General features: G+C 39.2%; 3 protein-coding genes across 4 annotated transcripts in view; all 3 read right to left on the bottom strand.

Annotated features, from left to right (window-relative positions):
- Positions 1-3426: 3426 nt before the first annotated feature.
- Positions 3427-4560, bottom strand: LOC103422394 (cysteine-rich receptor-like protein kinase 10). Its single transcript, XM_029107959.2, has 3 exons — positions 4358-4560; positions 4137-4278; positions 3427-4052 (listed from the first exon to the last, which is right to left on the bottom strand). The coding sequence occupies exons 1-3, from the start codon at positions 4417-4419 to the stop codon at positions 3792-3794; spliced, it is 465 nt and encodes a 154-aa protein (XP_028963792.1). The 5' UTR covers positions 4420-4560; the 3' UTR covers positions 3427-3791.
- Positions 4561-4725: 165 nt separating this feature from the next.
- On the bottom strand, positions 4726-5238 carry LOC139198547 (G-type lectin S-receptor-like serine/threonine-protein kinase RKS1). Its single transcript, XM_070827439.1, has 2 exons — positions 5029-5238; positions 4726-4938 (listed from the first exon to the last, which is right to left on the bottom strand). Exons 1-2 carry the CDS (start codon positions 5236-5238, stop codon positions 4726-4728), a joined length of 423 nt encoding a protein of 140 aa, XP_070683540.1.
- LOC103449770 (G-type lectin S-receptor-like serine/threonine-protein kinase At2g19130) overlaps positions 5090-18179 on the bottom strand; it is a 31373-nt gene continuing 18283 nt past the window's right edge. Inside the window, exons 3-4 of one of the 2 annotated variants that reach the window (XM_029107958.2) lie at positions 9476-9586; positions 5090-5255 (exon numbers count right to left, since the gene is read on the bottom strand). In XM_029107958.2, coding sequence (XP_028963791.2) covers positions 9498-9586 — 89 coding nt within the window. In that variant the 3' untranslated portion in view covers positions 5090-5255; positions 9476-9497. Of the gene's footprint in view, positions 5256-9475; positions 9587-15141; positions 15352-16113; positions 16174-18179 lie in introns of those variants that run through there. The other variant, XM_070804877.1, reaches the window with a different exon arrangement.

Here is an 18179-nt window from a genome sequence, read left to right as displayed (position 1 = left end):
CGGCTCGTGTTTACATATACGGAAAGGAAAGAGAATGGCTGGAATGAGACTTATTCCCATCCGAATTACTCAAAATTTGTTTATCAACCAAATGAATAGTAGTGTGGGTCCCACATAAAATTAGGAGTCCAATTTATAAGAGCAGTTCCACCCTTGTGGATTGCTCGGGGGACAGGCACCAGGAAAGGGCCTTAGGCCCGGTGGACAACCCTCCAGCCTTGGAGAGCCTGAGTGAGGGTGGGAGCCCGAGCACAAGGGGGTGGGGAATTGACAGGCCTGCAGCCCGAGGGCCAGGCATTTTTTTATTTTTTTTGTGTCAACCCGAGGGCCTGCAGCCCCATTTCCATGTTTTTTTCTATTTTATATTATTTAAACAAACAAAAAAAACTAATATTTTATTACCTATTGCCAGGGGGAGGGCTCCAAGGGTGGAGATGCAAAAGGTAATTACTGTTCATTAATAACAGTTACTATTCATTAAAGGCAGTTACTGTTCAATAGGGTGGATTCAATAGTGGATTGCCAGGATGGAGTTGCTCTAATAGGGAAGTGTTATTGGCACTCCAAAAATATCATTCTACACTCCTCACAAGTGCATTTTTCTTTCCAAATATAGAAAGTTTGGAGTGTATAATGAGATTTTTGAAATGCTAATAACAGTTTCCTTCTGATATTGAAGAAATTGAATTTCGAAGGGAGAAGGTCGGGTTGGACAAGGGTGAATCGATATCGAATTTTTCATACCCAAATTACCTACTTATATTTTCTGGAAACACCAAAATACCCCTAATCTCATAAGCTATTTGGACTGGAAATTGATTTTGGAGGTGGTTTTATGTGATTTTACAGTAAGAAGAATTTGAGAGATTGAAAGAAAGAAACCGACTTGAATTCGTATGTCTATTCTCACATACGCCACTTAACCAAAAAAAATTCTCACATACGCCACTTGACAAAAAATATATATATATTCTCACGGCTTTTTATTCAAAATTGTCCCTGAGATTTGCATCATCCATAAGTTTGGCCCCTGAGATTTAAAATCAATCGAAGTACTCCCTGAGATTGTCCACTATCCATGTTTTGGTCCTTCCGTTGAAGTTTTTGGCCGGAAGTTTGGACAATTTTCAAAACTTCGTAACTCAATCGTTTCTTAACCAAATTCGACCCGTATATATCAAAATGAAGATAGGAAAGTATAGAATAAGATTATATATGTTTGGAAGCCCAATGGTTGCCAGAGATGGTCGGAAAATAGCCTCAAAATTGACTAGTCCGAGGAAAAACTGGAAAACTCGCCGGAAACTTGGTAAACTTTAAATGTTCATGACTTTTTCAATACTCAACGAAATTAAGTGATTCAAAAACAAAAATCATAATTCTCGACGAGAAGAAGAGAATGGTACCTTTTTCAATGGCTAAATTGTCGTGGTTTGGCCGGAAAACGGCTCGAAAGTTGCTGACTCGTTTTTCAACAGCCACTTTCGAGCCATTTTTCGGCCAAACCACGGCGAGTTAGCCGTTGAAAAGGTACCATTCTCTTCTTCTCGTTGAGAAGTATGATTTTCGTTTTTTGAATCACTTGATTTCATTGAGTATTGAAGAAGTTATGAACGTTTAAAGTTTACCCAATTTTCGGCGAGTTTCCGGCAAGTTTTTCAGTTTTCCCTCGGACTAGTCAACTTTGAGGCTATTTTCTGACCATCTCTGGCAATCATTGGGCTTCCAAATAGATATAATCTTATTCTACACTTTCCTATCTTCATTTTGATATATTATGGGTCGAATTTGGTTAAGAAACAATTGAGTTACGAAGCTTTGAAAATTGCCCAAACTTCCGGCCAAAAGCTTCAGCGGAAGGACCAAAATCATGGATGGTGGACAATCTCAGGGACTACTTCTATTGATTTTAAATCTCAGAGACCAAACTTATGGATGATGCAAATCTCATAGACCATTTTGAATAAAAAGCTTATTCTCACATACTTGACCAAAAAAAAAAAAATTCTTGCATATGCCACTTGACAATAAAAAATAAAAAATAATTCTTACATACGTCACTTGACAATAAAAAATAAAAAATAAAATTCTCACATACGCCATCAAATGTTGGTGTATGTTTTTAGCATGGTCAACGAAGGACTTCGACCGGGTCAAAGCCAAAGAGGTTAGGGGGCGTTTGTTGCGCTGGACTATCTCGGATTGGACTAGCTTCAAGGACTAAGCTGGACTGGCTTAGACTAGACTAAGCTGGACTGGCTTAGACTAGACTAAGCTGGACTAACTTAGTGAAGCGTTTGGTACAGTGTTGGACTAAGAAGCTGGATAATAAATTCTAATATTATATTATTTAATATATAAATTATTAATATTTTATTATGATCTAGGTGACCGGAGATGACGAGGAGTCTATCGGGAGTGGTTGTTGAACATGACGAGGACGAGAGAGGATAGTCTTAGCTAGTCCCATGGTTATTGGGGGGGTCTCGCTAAGACCTCTTAGTGAAGGGTTTTGTCCATGCTAGTCCCCTTTAATCTCATTAATGTTAGTCCCAGCATGGAACAAACACAATATTATACTAACAGCTAGTCCAGTCCCACTTAGTGAGGACAAACAAACGCCCCCTTAGGATTTTAACTAAGATTGTGCCGTGCTGCTTGTGCTGTAGTTGTAAAATACTCCAATTATATACGGAACGAAACAAAGATTTGATGCCAAGAAGAAACACATTAAATACTTTGTTACTTTTATTGATTCTCTAGGATTTTCAATATATATAGATACATGGTGTATTTTACAAGGAAAGTAATTACAAAAGATAAGGAAACTAAATTCTAAAAATTAGAAATCATAATCCAACCTAAAATAGAACTCCATAAATATTTACAATTATGACTCAAATCAACATAAAAATGTAATGGCTAGACCGTATAGTCATTTGGTCATTTGAATTGAGATTCTCTGTGGATCTTTGTATTCAGAGTCAACAGATTTAGAAACCGAACCATTCAATTTAATCATGCGACCTCCATTAGCTCATCTCACTGACTCACTTGAGCCACTTCACACAAAATCAAGTTTTTGAAGGGCCCAGATCTCTCTAGCAACAACTCTCCAAAGCTGAAAACAACAAATTTCTCATAGAAATAGCAGAGAAGTAAGCAGTAGTAGCGATCGCATATATACACCAAAGAAAACTTGTGTGATACTATGTGCCAACAACCCTGTTGGTATATGCTGCAGTTTGATTCATCCCAAAAATCTTCCATCTTCATTTAAAATGGTTTTGAAACGAACGCTGCCGGAATAGGCATGTCTAGGAGACTAGAAGAAACAAAAATCAGGTACAGGTTCCATGATTGGATCTCCTTAAAATTGTTGGGAAAATTATAAGAAAATTGTAATATTTTTCTAAGAAGCACGTAGACAATTATAATTAATTTTATTTATTTAATATTAAAAATGAACCAACAAGTACTAATTTCCACATGGTGAAATGATACATTGATTAGGAAAGTAACTAACAGTACACTTAAGGTTAAGGGAAGTGTTATTGGCACTTCAAAAATCTCATTATGCACTCCTCACAAGTGTATTTTTCTTTCTAAATATAGAAAGTTTGGAGTGTAGATTAAGATTTTTGGAGTGCCAATAACAATTCCCAAGTTTTAACATTGACCAAATGAAAAATTCTTACACAGTTTTTAGTTCAAAGAAAAGGAAACAGTACGTATCGAGCCTCTATCGAGCTTCTGGCAAACTAATGGTGACTACATTATTGGAAAAAAATTTAGGTGTTGGAGAAGAAGAACCAACAGCGATGCAATTCCTGTTTGCTGAAAAAAACAGGTTTATTGATAGGTGGAAGCGATGTAGCTTCATTGGCCAACATAAGAACTACAGAAGACATTGTTGGTCGATCAGTTAGAGCGTCTTGGACACATAAAAACCCTACATGGATACATCTCAAAGCTTCATCAGGCCGGCATGTTTCCCTTATGGATTCATCAATCACCTCCATTATTCTACCTTCATTCCATAATTCCCATGCCTGTAGGTTTAGCATATAAACAAACCCATCAATCTTCCAACGCTTAAAATACAAGGAATATGAAGTAGGGGTTCTATTACTTACCCATCCAGCAAGAGAAAATGGATCTTCAAAACAATAAAAAGCAGAATTCTTTACAATCTCTAAGAGCAACACTCCGAAGCTAAACACATCCAATTTCTCTGAAAAATAACCATACATTGCATACTCCGGTGACATGTAACCACTACATGAATTAAAGGTAGATGAGTCAACAACAGCAAGGGATTGCATGAGGTCTACGCAAAGGAAAGCATGCAACTTACTATGTGCCAACAACCCTGTTTGTATTTGCTTCCATTTGATCGATCCCAAAAATCCTTGCCATTCCAAAGTCTGAGATTTTGGGGTTCAATGTTCCATCCAACAGAACATTACTTGCTTTGAGATCCTGGTGGATGATTTTCAATCTGGAGTACTTGTGGAGATAAAGTACTCCTTGAGCAACGCCTTTTATAATTCGAAAACGTTTACCCCAATCCAGTTTTTCCTTTCAGATGGATGATTGCCAAAAACCATGAGGGAAAATGATTTTAGTGAAAATTCTTTAAAAGTTGGAAAGAGATCTTGCAGAAGGGTAATGAAATGTGACCCCCAAACAATATGAAAGAATTAATGTTAGAAGTGATGAGCATCAACCAAACAAAAATTTGTCCAAACTTCGATTGGGCATGAACTCGTAGATCAATATCATTTCTTCATCTTCAATACAGCAACCCAAGAGCCTAACGAGATTGGTATGTTGCAGCTTGGCAATAAGCTTCAACTCATTCATGAACTCCTGATGTCCTTGTCCTGACTTTCTTGACAGCCTTTTTATCGCTACTTCATTTTCAGTCAAAATCCCCTGTAGAGGATGAAAAGTACCACAAAAAGAGAACCAATAGACTCGTTAACAATGAAACCTAATTCAAACATTGTTAAACTTAATTCTAACCTTATTGAGGAATATGAAGAACAAATAATGTACTAGCAGTGCACACACTGGAAGGGTCACCTTATAAACAGGGCCAAATCCTCCCTCTCCGAGTTTATTAGATTCAGAGAAGTTGTTTGTAGCAGCTAATATACTCCTTAAACTGAAGAGTGGTAGTTCTGTTTCATTCCTTCCACCTCCAGCGTTAACATTTCTTACAACCTCACTCATACTTCCTCCGATGCTCCCTGTTTGAGACTTATTGTTAGAGCACCGTTTCTTTGGATAGAATCGGGTTTGCTAATTGGTGACTGCACATGTACAAGAGAGAGAGAGAGAGAGAGAGATGTCGTGTGTGTGGTATCAATACTGTTGACTTTTGTATTTTAGGTAGGATCCCTAATTGATATGTAATCCCATGTAACTTGTAATTAGTTTTCTTTCCTTTTATGTTAGGGTTGTACACCTATAAGTTCCTCTTATTGAGAAGAATATATTATTATTCAAAGCATTCTCTTCTTGGCATCAGAGCCAGGTCGAAAAAAAAGAAAAAAATTACCCCATAGCTGCGATAGCACTGTTGCGGCTCAGCCGTGTGTGGTGCGTTGACCTCGATCAGCGAGCGACTGTTGTCGTTGCTACCCTCTCTGAATTCGAAATGAACAGCGAGCGACGCCGTCGTTGCTGATTCGAATTCATTGAATCGTTTGACTCTCTGTTGTGTGACACGACAAACCAATTGGCCTATTTGCTTCTGATTTGATCTGAAGCCGTGAAAAATTGAAGCTTCTTGGGCTTGGTTTGCTTGGAAATTTATGCTTTATCAATCACCGAGTGACGTATTGAGGGAATGGCAGTTTGGACTTGTGATTCTGCTAATACAGGTAACAATGGTAAGGCTTTAAAGGTTTCTACCTCTGTTATGAATAATACATGGATAATTGATTCTGGTGCTACTGAACATATGACTTGTGATTCTAGACAGGTAGAAACCCTAAAACCATCCACCAAAACTGTCAGTGTCGCCAATGGTAATCCTGCCCCTGTTATCGGGGAAGGAACCGTCTCCCTTTCAGATACCCTTAGTCTTGATACCGTATTTGTTGTGCCTTCTCTTGACTATAATTTATTATATGTTGATCAAATAACTGTCGTCCTGCATTGCCTTGTGATTTTTTGGCCTTCTTTTTGTGTTTTTAAGGACATTCGGACTCGCAAGACGATTGGTTATGGTATTAGGAAAGGGAAGCTCTACTACTTGGAGCTGACATCAAACAGTTCTCGAATGTTGACTCAAGCTCTTGCAGTGGAAGGAAATCCGGGGGATAGGAATAAAGCTTCGGAGGTTTGGTTGTGGCATCGTCGACTTGGACATGCTTCTTTCGGCTATCTACGGAGGTTGTTTCCTAGCCTCTTTGGTAAGCATGATGTTTCTAGCTTTAAATGTGGTGTTTGTGAACTAGCTAAAAGTCATCGTGCTTCGTTTCCATCCAGTTTGAATAAAAGTTATGTTCCATTTATGATAATTCATTCTGATGTTTGGGGTCCATCTAAAACTGCTACATTTGGTGGTGCTCATTGGTTCGTTACTTTTATTGATGACTGCACACGTATGACTTGGGTTTGTTTGATGAAATCCAAAGGTGAAGTTACTTCTTTGTTTCAACAGTTTTACAAAATGGTACAAGTATAACAAATACATGTTCTCAGGAGTGATAATGGTGGCGAATATGTTAACTCTGAACTTCGTGCCTTTCTTGATCATCATGGGATTGTTCATCAAACTACATGTCCATATACTCCACAACAAAATGGGGTTGCCGAACGCAAGAACCGTCAGCTTCTGGAGGTTGTTCGTGCTTCCTTACTCGAGGCTCGTCTCCCGTTATCCTATTGGGGAGAAGCTTTCACCTCAGCTGCGTATCTCATTAATCATGTTCCATCCCGATCGGTTGATTTTCAGACACCCCTTCAGGCACTTTCTTCACATGTTGATGCTCCTGCAGTCCCTAATCTTCCACCTCATGTGTTTGGTTGTGTGGCATTCGTTCATCTTCAGAAACAACAGCGAAGTAAGCTTGAACCTCGAGCCTTACGATGTGTGTTTGTGGGGTATGCATCAAGGCAGAAAGGATACCGTTGTTATCACCCACCGACGAATAAGTTGTTTGTCACTATGGATGTTGCGTTTCATGAGAATGATATGTACTTTGCCAATCCCGAGTTTTCACTTCAGGGGGAGAATCAGAAAGAAGTTCAAACTAATGATTTGGATTTAAGTGGTGATGTCTTGGAAATAAGTGGTGATCATTCACACGAAAATAATGATGTGAATGAATTGGAATTAAGTGGTAATGTCTTGGAGACAAGTGGTGATCATTCACATGGAAACAATGTTGAAAACCTTGAAAGGGACGAGTCGACATCGCCAGATAACTCACTGCCTGATAGCTCATTGCCAGTTTCCTCACCACCGGACAGCCCTGTGTCGCCAGCTACCTCACAGTCGATCTTGAGTCCCAATAACCATAATCAATCGTCTTCAATCCCAGATGCACCACCACCACGTCGTCTCCCTGATCGCGTCAACCGAGGTATTCCTAAACTTACTTATGAAGCCGACCCTAAATGCAAAACTAGGTATCCAGTGAGTAAGCCCAACCCTAAGTCTAATATGTTATACCCGTTAAGTAATTATGTGTCTACCAGTCACCTGTCAGAATCAAATAAGTCGTTTGTGCATCAATTATCTACTGTATATATTCCTAACAGTGTGCAGGAGGCTTTAACTGATCCACGTTGGCAAGTAGCAATGAATGAAGAGTTGAAGTCTTTGAAGAAGAATGCTACCTAGGAAATCACAGATTTGCCAGCTGGTAAGAAACCTGTGGGATGCAAATGGGTCTATACTGTGAAATACAAAGCAGATGGGACGATGGATCGTTTCAAGGCAAGACTGGTAGCAAAAGGATACACTCAAAAATATGGAATCGACTACACATATACATTTGCACCTGTAGCCAAGATCAACATAGTTCGTGTTTTGTTGTCATTGGCTGCAAATCTTAATTGGCCCTTACAACAGTTCGATGTGAAGAACGCCTTCGTGCATGGAGACTTGACAGAAGAGATTTATATGGATCTTCCACCGGGATGTAATGCTCCAGATAAATACAAAAGAAAAGTGTGCAGGTTGAAGAAATCCTTGTATGGCTTGAAGTAGTCTCCTCGAGCATGGTTCGGAAGATTCACAAAATCTATGAGAGCATTCGGTTACATACAAAGTAACTCTGATCATACTTTGTTCCTGAAAAGACAGAATGGGAAGCTTACTGCACTTATTGTGTATGTAGACGATATGGTGGTAACAGGTAATGATCCGGAAGAACGTGGGGCCTTGCAAAGATACCTGTCTACAGAATTTGAAATGAAGGACCTTGGATCCCTGAAATATTTTTTAGGGATTGAGGTGTCGAGAAACAGTTCTGGAATTTTCTTGTCTCAGAGGAAGTATATTATTGATTTGTTGCACGAAACTGGCATGTCAGCTTGTTAGCCAGTAGCTACACCATTAGAAGAAGGATTGAAGCTTAGTGTTGATCCTAATCAAGTACCAGTTGACAAAGGAAGATACCAAAGGTTAGTAGGCCGTTTGATGTATTTGGCACATACAAGACCGGACCTTGCTTATGCCTTGAGTGTAGTGAGTCAATACATGCATGATCCTGGAGAACAACATATGAATGCCGTGATGAGAATATTGCGATATTTGAAGGGAAGTCTGGGCAAAGGAATTTTGTTTAAGAGGAATAATCACTTTAGTGTTGAAGGTTATACTGATGCAGACTGGGCAGGTTCCATTGATGATAGACGCTCAACATCAGGTTACTTTACGTTTGTTGGGGGTAACTTGGTTACATGGAGAAGTAAGAAACAGAATGTGGTTGCCCGTTCCAGTGCAGAAGCAGAATACAGAGGTATGGCTTTGGGGATTTGTGAAATTTTGTGGCTTAAGCTTCTGTTAAGCGATTTGGGTATACAACATGATCAGCCCATGAAAATATTTTGTGATAATAAAGCTGCTCGTGACATTGCACATAATCCGGTACAACATGATAGAACAAAGCATGTTGAAGTTGATCGGTTCTTCATCAAAGAAAAATTGGAAGGGAAAATAATTGAAGTACCGGCGATAAGAACAGAAGATCAGTTGGCAGATATCCTTACAAAAGCTGTTTCGAGTCACAAGTTTTCAAGTTTCTTACACAAGTTGGGCATGAGCGACATATATGCACCAACTTGAGAGGGAGTGTTGACTTTTGTATTTTAGGTAGGATCCCTAATTGATATGTAATCCCATGTAATCACTTGTAATTAGTTTTCTTTCCTTTTATGTTAGGGTTGTACACCTATAAGTTCCTCTTATTGAGAAGAATATATTATTATTCAAAGCATTCTCTTCTAGTACCTCCATTTCTCAAAGTTTTCTTCTACAAGAAATAGCCAAAAATTATTGTCAGCGATCCTGCTATTGCCGAGACTATGGCTATTGCAAGCTGCTGAATATGACCCTTACCACCTGCAACGAAGAGAAATGGATCCCATTAACAAATAAAATGATGGTCCCAAGTAATTTCCATTCTAGGCAAAATACTGTTGAATAAGTGGCCAAGTGGCCAAGTGGAGAACAAAACAAAAAAAGCTTTTGGCTATTAAACAAATCAAAAGAAAAAAAAGGACAACATGATTATGTTTCTTCCTTGTTTTGGGGAAAAGAAAATGATGATGTCTCTTTGGCTTTTTTTAAAGAAAAGAATAAGGGGGTTTCGGTTGGGGCACTAAGTGTGAGAAAAAAAGCTCATTTCATTTTGGAGTAGATAGAGAAGAGAGCTGCTGAGAAAAGCAGAGCATCAGAAAAAATAGAAAGGGTGCAGCAACCCTTCGTTGAAGAGAAGAAGAAAGTGGTCTTCTTTTTTGGTTAGCAATCATCCATCATAGTTGTTGTTGTAATAGTTTTGAGCTATATGTATAGAGAAGAAATTATACATTATATTTCTTTCTCTATTTGTTTCTGTGGTGTGTGAGAGCTATTGGGTGTATTGGGTTATTTGGGTTGTGAGATTGCCAACACTTTGTAAACTCCCATTTGGTTGATAGTGGATTATTGGGTGAGCTCCTACTGCTCCGAGGACGTACTCCAGTTACACTGACTGTTGAGGAACCTTGTTAAAATCTTGGTGTTCTTGCATTTCATAAGATAAATTTCTTGTGGGTTAGCTTGAGTTGGTTCCATAAAGGTTTGGTGCTATCCTAGCACAACAATTGGTATCAGAGCACTGGTTGCTCTTGAGTACTGTCTAGTTGCCAAAGATGTCAGACGGGCAAGATGAGAATCCTTTTGGAAACAGCTCCGAGTTTGCAAGAACTACGGTGCAAAATGCAAAGTTCGAAGTGGAAAAGTTTGATGGCACAAACAACTTTGGGATGTGGCAATGTGAGGTCAAAGATGTGTTGGCTCAACAAGATCTACTTGCCGCTTTGGGAGAGAAGCCGGAAGCTATGTCGAAGCCGGAATGGGAGAAATTAAATTTGTGGGCTTGCTCTTCAATTCGGTTGTGCCTTGCAAAAACTCAGAAGTATTTTGTGATGCGGGAGACATTAGCAAGTGTGTTGTGGCAAAAATTGGAAGACAAGTATATAATGAAGAGTGCAGAGAACCGGCTACACTTGAAGAAAAAGCTCTACCGCTTCCAATACAAAGAAGGTACAAAAATGATTAGACACCTTGGTGCTTTTAATAAGTTGATTGCCGACTTGTTAAATTTAGATGAGGATATTAAGGATGAAGATAAGGCCTTAATATTGTTGAATTCCTTGCCGGACTCTTATGAGCATTTTGTTACCACTATTATGCATGGTAAAGAAACTGTGAAATTTGAAGATGTGTCAAATGCCTTGATGAATTATGAAATGAGGCATAGAGATAAAAACCATGATAGTACCTCTGAAGCTTTATTTGTTAGAGGTAGATCATCGGAGAGAAGATCATCTTCTAGTAGGAAAAAATCACAGTCTCGACCTAGAGGAAACTCTAAAGGTAGAAAACCTTTGAAAAGGGATGAATGTGCCTTTTGTTGTAATAAGGGTTATTGGAAGAAAGATTGTCCTAGATTGAAGACCAAAGGCAAAGAAAGTTCTGAAGCTAATGTTGCTGAGGTTGAAACAGATTTTTCTGATTTTGCTTTAACCACTTCCTCATTATTTGATTGTGCTACTAAGTGGGTGTTGGATACGGGTTGCACTCATCATATGACTCCTCACAAGGATTGGTTTTCAAGCTTGAAAGAGTTTGATGGTGGCGTTGTGTTCATGGTAGATGACAATCCTTGCATAACAAAAGGGATTGGTACAGTTCGTTTGAAGTTGCATGATGGCATGGTTAAAGAGTTGACAGGTGTTCAGTATGTACCGAATTTGAAGAAAACTCTTATTTCTTTGGGTACTTTGGAATCCAAGGGCTTCAGGTTTCATTCAGATAGACATACATTGAAAGTTACTTATGGTGCACTTGTTGTGATGAAAACTCCTCGATGTGGCTATTTGTATTTATTGCAAAGAAGCACTGTGACATGTGAAACATCTGTAGTCTCAGAAAATATGGGCACATCCGATTATGATACTACTAGACTGTGGCATATGAGATTAGGCCATGCCGGTGAGAAAGCTCTACAAGGGCTTGTGAAACAAGGTATTCTAAAATGTGCCACGACTTGTAAGCTTGATTTCTGCGAGCATTGTGTCTTGGGGAAGCAAACTAGAGTGAAGTTTGGTACTGCTGTACATCAGACGAAGGGCATTCTTGATTATGTGCATTCAAATGTTTGGGGTCCTACAAAGACTCCCTCTTTGAGTGGTAGACATTGGTTCGTGACCTTTGTTGATGATTATTCAAGAAGGTCTTAGGTCTACACTATGAAGCACAAGAGTGAGGTGTTGAGCATTTTCTTGGGTTGGAAGAAAATGGTTAAGAACCAGACTGGGAGAAAGATTAAGATTTTGAGATCGGATAATGGTGGTGAATACACATCTGACCCTTTCTTGAAAGTTTGCAAAGAAGAAGGGATTGTAAGACATTTCAGTGTTCGGGGAACTCCACAACAAAATGGAGTTGCAGAAAGATTGAATCGAACCTTGCTTGAGAAGGTTAGATGCAGGTTGTCTCAGTCGGGTTTGAGCAAGTCGTTTTGGGCAGAGGCAGTTAATTATACATGTCACATCATCAACCGGTTACCCTCAGCTGCTGTTCAGGGTAAGACACCAATGGAGGTATGGACTGGAAAACCTTCTTCTAATTATGACTATATCCGTATGTTTGGTTCACCTGCTTATTTTCATGTGACTGAAAATAAACTTGATCCTAGAGCCAAAAAGGTTATCTTTCTTGGTTTTAGTAGTGGTGTCAAAGGTTACAGGTTGTGGTGCCCAGAGATGAAAAAACTTGTAATCAGCAGAGATGTGACATTTGATGAAGAAAGTATGTACAAAGTCTCTAAGAAGAATGTGAAAGATGTCCAACAGGTGGAGCTTGAGAAAGTTGCCTCTGGTACTTCAAATCCCATTTCCGCTGATGTTGAAGCCACTACAAGTGAAGAAGTTGGAGACCATGAGGATGTTGAAGAAGTTGAACTTGAAGATTCTATTCAAGTTGAAGAGGAAGTTTCACCTCAAGAGTTCATTGCCAAGAATAGAGGAAAGAGACAAATTACCAAGCCAGCTCGGTATAGTGACTATGTTTCTTTTTCTTTTCCTATTATCACTGATGAGATTCCATCCAATTTTGAGGAAGCTATTGAGAGTGAAGAAAATGAGAAGTGGTGCAATGCCATGGGTGATGAGATGAATTCTCTCTTGAAGAACAAGACTTGGGAGTTAGCTAAATTGCCTAAGGACAAGAAAGCTATCGGTTGCAAATGGGTGTATGCCAAGAAGGAAGATGCTGATGAGAAAAGCAATGTGAGATTTAAAGCAAGATTAGTTGCTAAAGGGTATGCTCAAAAGGAGGGCATTGACTACAATGAAATATTTTCTCCGGTTGTGAAGCACTCCTCAATTCGTATTATGTTAGTTCTTGTTGCACAATATGATCTTGAGCTTGTGCAACTCGATGTGAAGATGGCTTTCCTACATGGTGATTTGAATGAAGAGATCTATATGTGTCAACCAGATGGATATATAGTGAAAGGGAAGGAAAATTTGTTTTGCAAATTGAAGAAATCACTTTATGGCTTGAAGCAATCTCCAAGGCAATGGTATTTGAGGTTTGATAAATTTATGAGAGGCCAAAATTATTCTAGAAGTCAATATGATCATTGTGTGTACTTCAAGAAGTTGCAAGATGGGTATTTCATTTATTTGTTTATATATGTTGATGATATGTTGATGATATGTTGATTGCCTCAAAGAATGTTGAAGAGATTGAAAAATTGAAGAAGCAAATGAAGAATGAGTTTGAGATGAAGGATCTTGGTGAAGCGAAGAAGATCCTTGGCATGGAGATCACTAGAGATAGAGAGAAGGGTTTGGTCAGTTTGAATCAAAGACAATACATTGAGAAGTTGATTCGGAAGTTTAGAGTTCATGATTCAACCAAACCGGTTAGTACCCCTTTGGCTCCTCATTTTAAATTGAGTTCTCTACAATGTCCTAAAACTGATAAAGAGAAGCTGCAAATGAAAAATATACCATATGCAAATTTGGTTGGTAGTTTGATGTATGCAATGGTATGCTCTAGACCGGATATTGCTCATGCAGTTGGCATGGTGAGTCGATATATGCATAATCCAGGTAAAGAGCATTGGCAAGCAGCTAAGTGGATATTGAGGTATCTCCATGGTACTCGAGATGTTGGTTTATGTTTTGAGAGAGATGACTCTGGTATTGGTCATTTTGCAGTTGGTTATGTTGATTCAGATATGCAGGTGATTTGGATGGAAGGAAGTCTACTACAGGCTATGTGTTTACTATGGCTAAAGGGCCAGTTTGTTGGAGGTTTATTTTGCAGTCATCTGTTGCCTTGTCTACTACAAAGGCTGAATATATAGCAGTTGCTGAAGCTATAAAGGAGGCCATTTGGATACATGGGCTGATTAAAGATTTGGGGGTTGATCAGAAGTAGGTGGAGGTACATTGTGATAGTCATAGTGCCATTTATTTGGCTAAGTATCAGGTTCATCATGCGAGGACCAAGCACATAAATGTGCGTTATCACTTTGTTCGTGAAATTGTTGGTGAAGGGGAAATCATTCTCCAAAAGATTCCAACTAAAGACAACCCCGCTGATATGTTGACTAAGGTTGTTGGTGTAGCCAAGTTTGTTAATTACTTGAACTTGGCTCACATTTTGCCTATATAAAGAAGGCGTTGAGCAATAGGAGTTTTGGAGCATTTAGCTCAGCATGAGTTGTTCTCTTGCTAGTATTTTGGAGTGATGTTGTTTGTTAATTGTGTTGGTTGGCTTATCATGGCGTTTTTTCGGAACTTGGCCAAGGTGGAGATTGTTGAATAAGTGGCTCAGTGGCCAAGTGGAGAACAAAACAAAAAAAGCTTTTGGCTATTAAACAAATCAAAAGAAAAAAAAGGACAACATGATTATGCTTCTTCCTTGTTTTGGGGAAAAGAAAATGATGATGTCTCTTTGGCTTTTTTTAAAGAAAAGAATAAGGGGGTTTCGGTTGGAGCACTAAGTGTGAGAAAAAAAGCTCATTTCATTTTGGAGTAGAGAGAGAAAAGAGCTGCTGAGAAAAGCAGAGCATCAGAAAAAATAGAAAGGTGCAGCAACCCTTTGTTGAAGAGAAGAAGAAAGTGGTCTTCTTTTTTGGTTAGCAATCATCCATCATAGTTGTTGTAATAGCTTTGAGCTATATGTATAGAAAAGAAATTATACATTATATTTCTTTCTCTATTTGTTTCTGTGGTGTGTGAGAGCTATTGGGTGTATTGGGTTATTTGGGTTGTGAGATTGCCAACATTTTGTAAACTCCTGACATGCCCCGACCCTGATATTCCCCGAATACCAGAACCGACACGTGCTTCCTGACACCTGGGGGTGACGAAAGCCATTAATTGATACAAAAGTTAAGAATAAGAAATAAATAAGGGTTAGAAATTTGAAATACAATGAACTAACAATTTAGGAACGTGTTCAGAGCATACAACTAAACCTAATCACTAAAAAGATATAGATAAAATTTAATGAATAAAGAAGTGGGTCCTACATCGAGAGGATCCGAAGATGCTGCTGCGGAAGTGCCTTCACGCCAGGATTAGGTGCCTTGATTCTAAGTCCTGAATGGGGGTGCAAAACAAAGGTGAGTGGACTAAGTTTATATATATAATAATGATAAAACAGTTATCAATGTACTAACCCCCAAAGTTTATATAATGAAAACTACTAGCATAATAAGTGATGGATTTAATAAAAATCCTAGCATGCCAAAATATCTCAAAAGTCACATATAGCAGAATATCATCGCAGAAATCAAACAATAAACGTCTCATAAATCGTCTCGTAAACGTGGTGTGCTGCTAGTAAGATCACCGAATAAATATAACTCCCGGCCCAATGCCTCTTCATTGTCTCTGCGCCCGTAGCCAGAGATTACCAACTCCCGGCCCAATGCCTCTTCATGTCCCTCAGCCCGTAGCTAGGGATTATTTCTCCCGGCCTAAATGCCAACACCAAATCCTCACCCTAGACGACATAGTGTCTACTAGGTACGCACGAATATTTACGCCTCTCATAAATAACCACTTCATAGTATAAAGTCATCCATCGTCTATACTATAAAGAAAGGTTTCTAAAACATGTTCTAGCATCCTATCGTCATCCATCGGATAGTCTACCAGTTCATGGTTTTTATAGAAAATACGATATATAGAAATATAGCTCAGAATAGGCTAACAATTTATTTCCTCACCAAAACACGAGACGAAATCAATAAATTCAGTAAACATGATTGATATAAATCAATTCACAAAATTCGTAGGCATGCTAATCATTTATGCAATTACTATAAAATCATGCAATTTTAGAAGGGGTCCACTCACAGTACTTAGTTGCCAAAAGCTACGCCACTAGCGAAGACGGAAACGTCACAATAATTGCCCCTAAGCACATAAATAGCACATTTAGTCAAACTCTACTTAAATGACTGAATTTGGGAAAACGGACATTGGAAATGGGTTCAGATAGTTGAAATTAGCTTAAGAGGGATTTTGAGCAAAAACCCGAAAAGTCAACCTTAAAGGTCAATGTTGACCGGGGGTCAACGGTCAAATTAGGTCTAACGGGTTTTAGGCTTGAAATCCGGATTAGGGTTTAGGTTAAATAGGATTAGGATATATTGGGTTTTGGGTTTTCTAAGGTTTTGGGTTAAAAGGGTTTAGGGTGAAGAAATGGGGTTTGGGCTTAAGCCCAAACACACATATACACCACAAACACACACACACACACTCGGCATGCATGTGCATGCATAAACACATACACACACACACCCACGACACCAAGGCACTAAGGCCTCACAAAAACTAACAAGGCTTTAAGCCCTTTGAATTAAACCGGCCCAAGGCCATTTTAAAAACTATAACTAAAAATAAAAATTAAATGGGTTAGGGTACTGGGCTAAGGCAAAACGGGCTTAAGGCCCGAGGGGAAAGGCCAAATGGCCTGGTGCGGAGGAAGAAGAAGGCCGGAGCTGTTACAGTTCCGGTCACCTGAAAATATGAGCTTTAAGCTCCGATCTAAGTACGAACATGAAGAACGAGGAGAGAGGAAGAGATTGCTACCTTCTAGAAACCGTAACTCGGTCGGAGGTGACCGGAAAAAGCTTCCAAAGTCCACGGTTCGCCGGAAAACGGGTGTGCTCACGCACAACGATTCCGAAGCAAAACCTACGTAAAAATGGAAGGTTCAAGCTTCTAAATCATAACCAAGCATTATGCTAGGTACGAGAATGAGGGATTCGAGACTTACCCCAATGGAAAAGAAGAAAAGGTTCGCTGGAGTTTTGCTCCGTGTCGTCGATCTCGCTGGCAAGGGGATCCTGGGCTTGCTACAAGCCTCTCTTGTGGGTGACATTGTCCTAGTGAGTCCAGGGAGAGAGAGAGATGCGAGAGGTTGAGGGAGAGGGATACGGGAGAGGGGAGAGGGATACGGGAGAGTTGAGAGAGCTACGGGAGGGAGAGACGAAGAAGAAGAAGAAGAAAGAGATCAGAAAACATAAAAATAAAACAAGGTAGGCCCCACGGGCTCACCAATTAAGGACTAAACCAATTTTAAAATATCAAAGGGGTTGGGGTGTTTCAATCCGGAGACAATGAAGAGGCATTGGGCCGGGAGTTATATTTATTCGGTGATCTTACTAGCAGCACACCGCGTTTACGAGACGATTTATGAGACGTTCATTGTTTGATTTCTATGATGATATTCCGCTATATGTGACTTTTGAGATATTTTGGCATGCTAGGATTTTTATTAAATCCATCACTTATTATGCTAGTAGTTTTCATTATATAAACTTTGGGGGTTAGTACATTGATAATTGTTTTATCATTATTATATATATAAACTTGGTCCACTCACCTTTGTTTTGCACCCCCATTCAGGACTTAGAATCAAGGCACCTAATCCTGGCGTGAAGGCACTTCCGCAGCAGCATCTTCGGATCCTCTCGATGTAGGACCCACTTCTTTATTCATTAAATTTTATCTAAATCTTTTTAGTGATTAGGTTTAGTTGTATGCTCTAAACACGTTCCTAAATTGTTAGTTCATTGTATTTCAAATTTCTAACCCTTATTTATTTCTTATTCTTAGCTTTTGTATCAATTAATGGTTTTTGTCACCCCCGGGTGTCGGCCAGCACGTGTCGGTTCTGGTATTCGGGGAATATCAGGGTCGGGGAGTGTCAGATTGGTATCAGAGCGTGGTTTGTTCAGAGCATACTTAGGATTCTCTTCTATTCTCGTAAAGTCTTGGTTTTGACATCATTTGGATGTCACGACTTCTGGATTTTATACCAGTCGGTGCAGTTGTGCAAATCTCTCTCTGATTGAATTGTCACCTTCTGGTTGAAATTCGAGAATTCATTTCAGGATTGTGCCTTATCGGTGACG

This window comes from Malus domestica, chromosome 09, assembly GCF_042453785.1.
Source record: "Malus domestica chromosome 09, GDT2T_hap1".
Lineage (NCBI taxonomy): Eukaryota > Viridiplantae > Streptophyta > Magnoliopsida > Rosales > Rosaceae > Malus > Malus domestica.
Note: the sequence above shows the minus strand (reverse complement) of the source record. Positions and strands in the feature narration are given on the sequence as shown.

Coding starts and splice junctions, on each gene's coding strand:
- LOC103422394 (XM_029107959.2), bottom strand. CDS start 4,419: ATGGCAAGGATTTTTGGGATCGATCAAATGGAAGCAAATACAAACAGG. Junction 4,279..4,357: donor AACAGGGTTGTTGGCACATA/GTAAGTTGCATG, acceptor TAATTCATGTAG/TGGTTACATGTCACCGGAGT. Junction 4,053..4,136: donor CATTTTCTCTTGCTGGATGG/GTAAGTAATAGA, acceptor CTAAACCTACAG/GCATGGGAATTATGGAATGA.
- LOC139198547 (XM_070827439.1), bottom strand. CDS start 5,238: ATGAGTGAGGTTGTAAGAAATGTTAACGCTGGAGGTGGAAGGAATGAA. Junction 4,939..5,028: donor TCTTCATATTCCTCAATAAG/GTTAGAATTAAG, acceptor CATCCTCTACAG/GGGATTTTGACTGAAAATGA.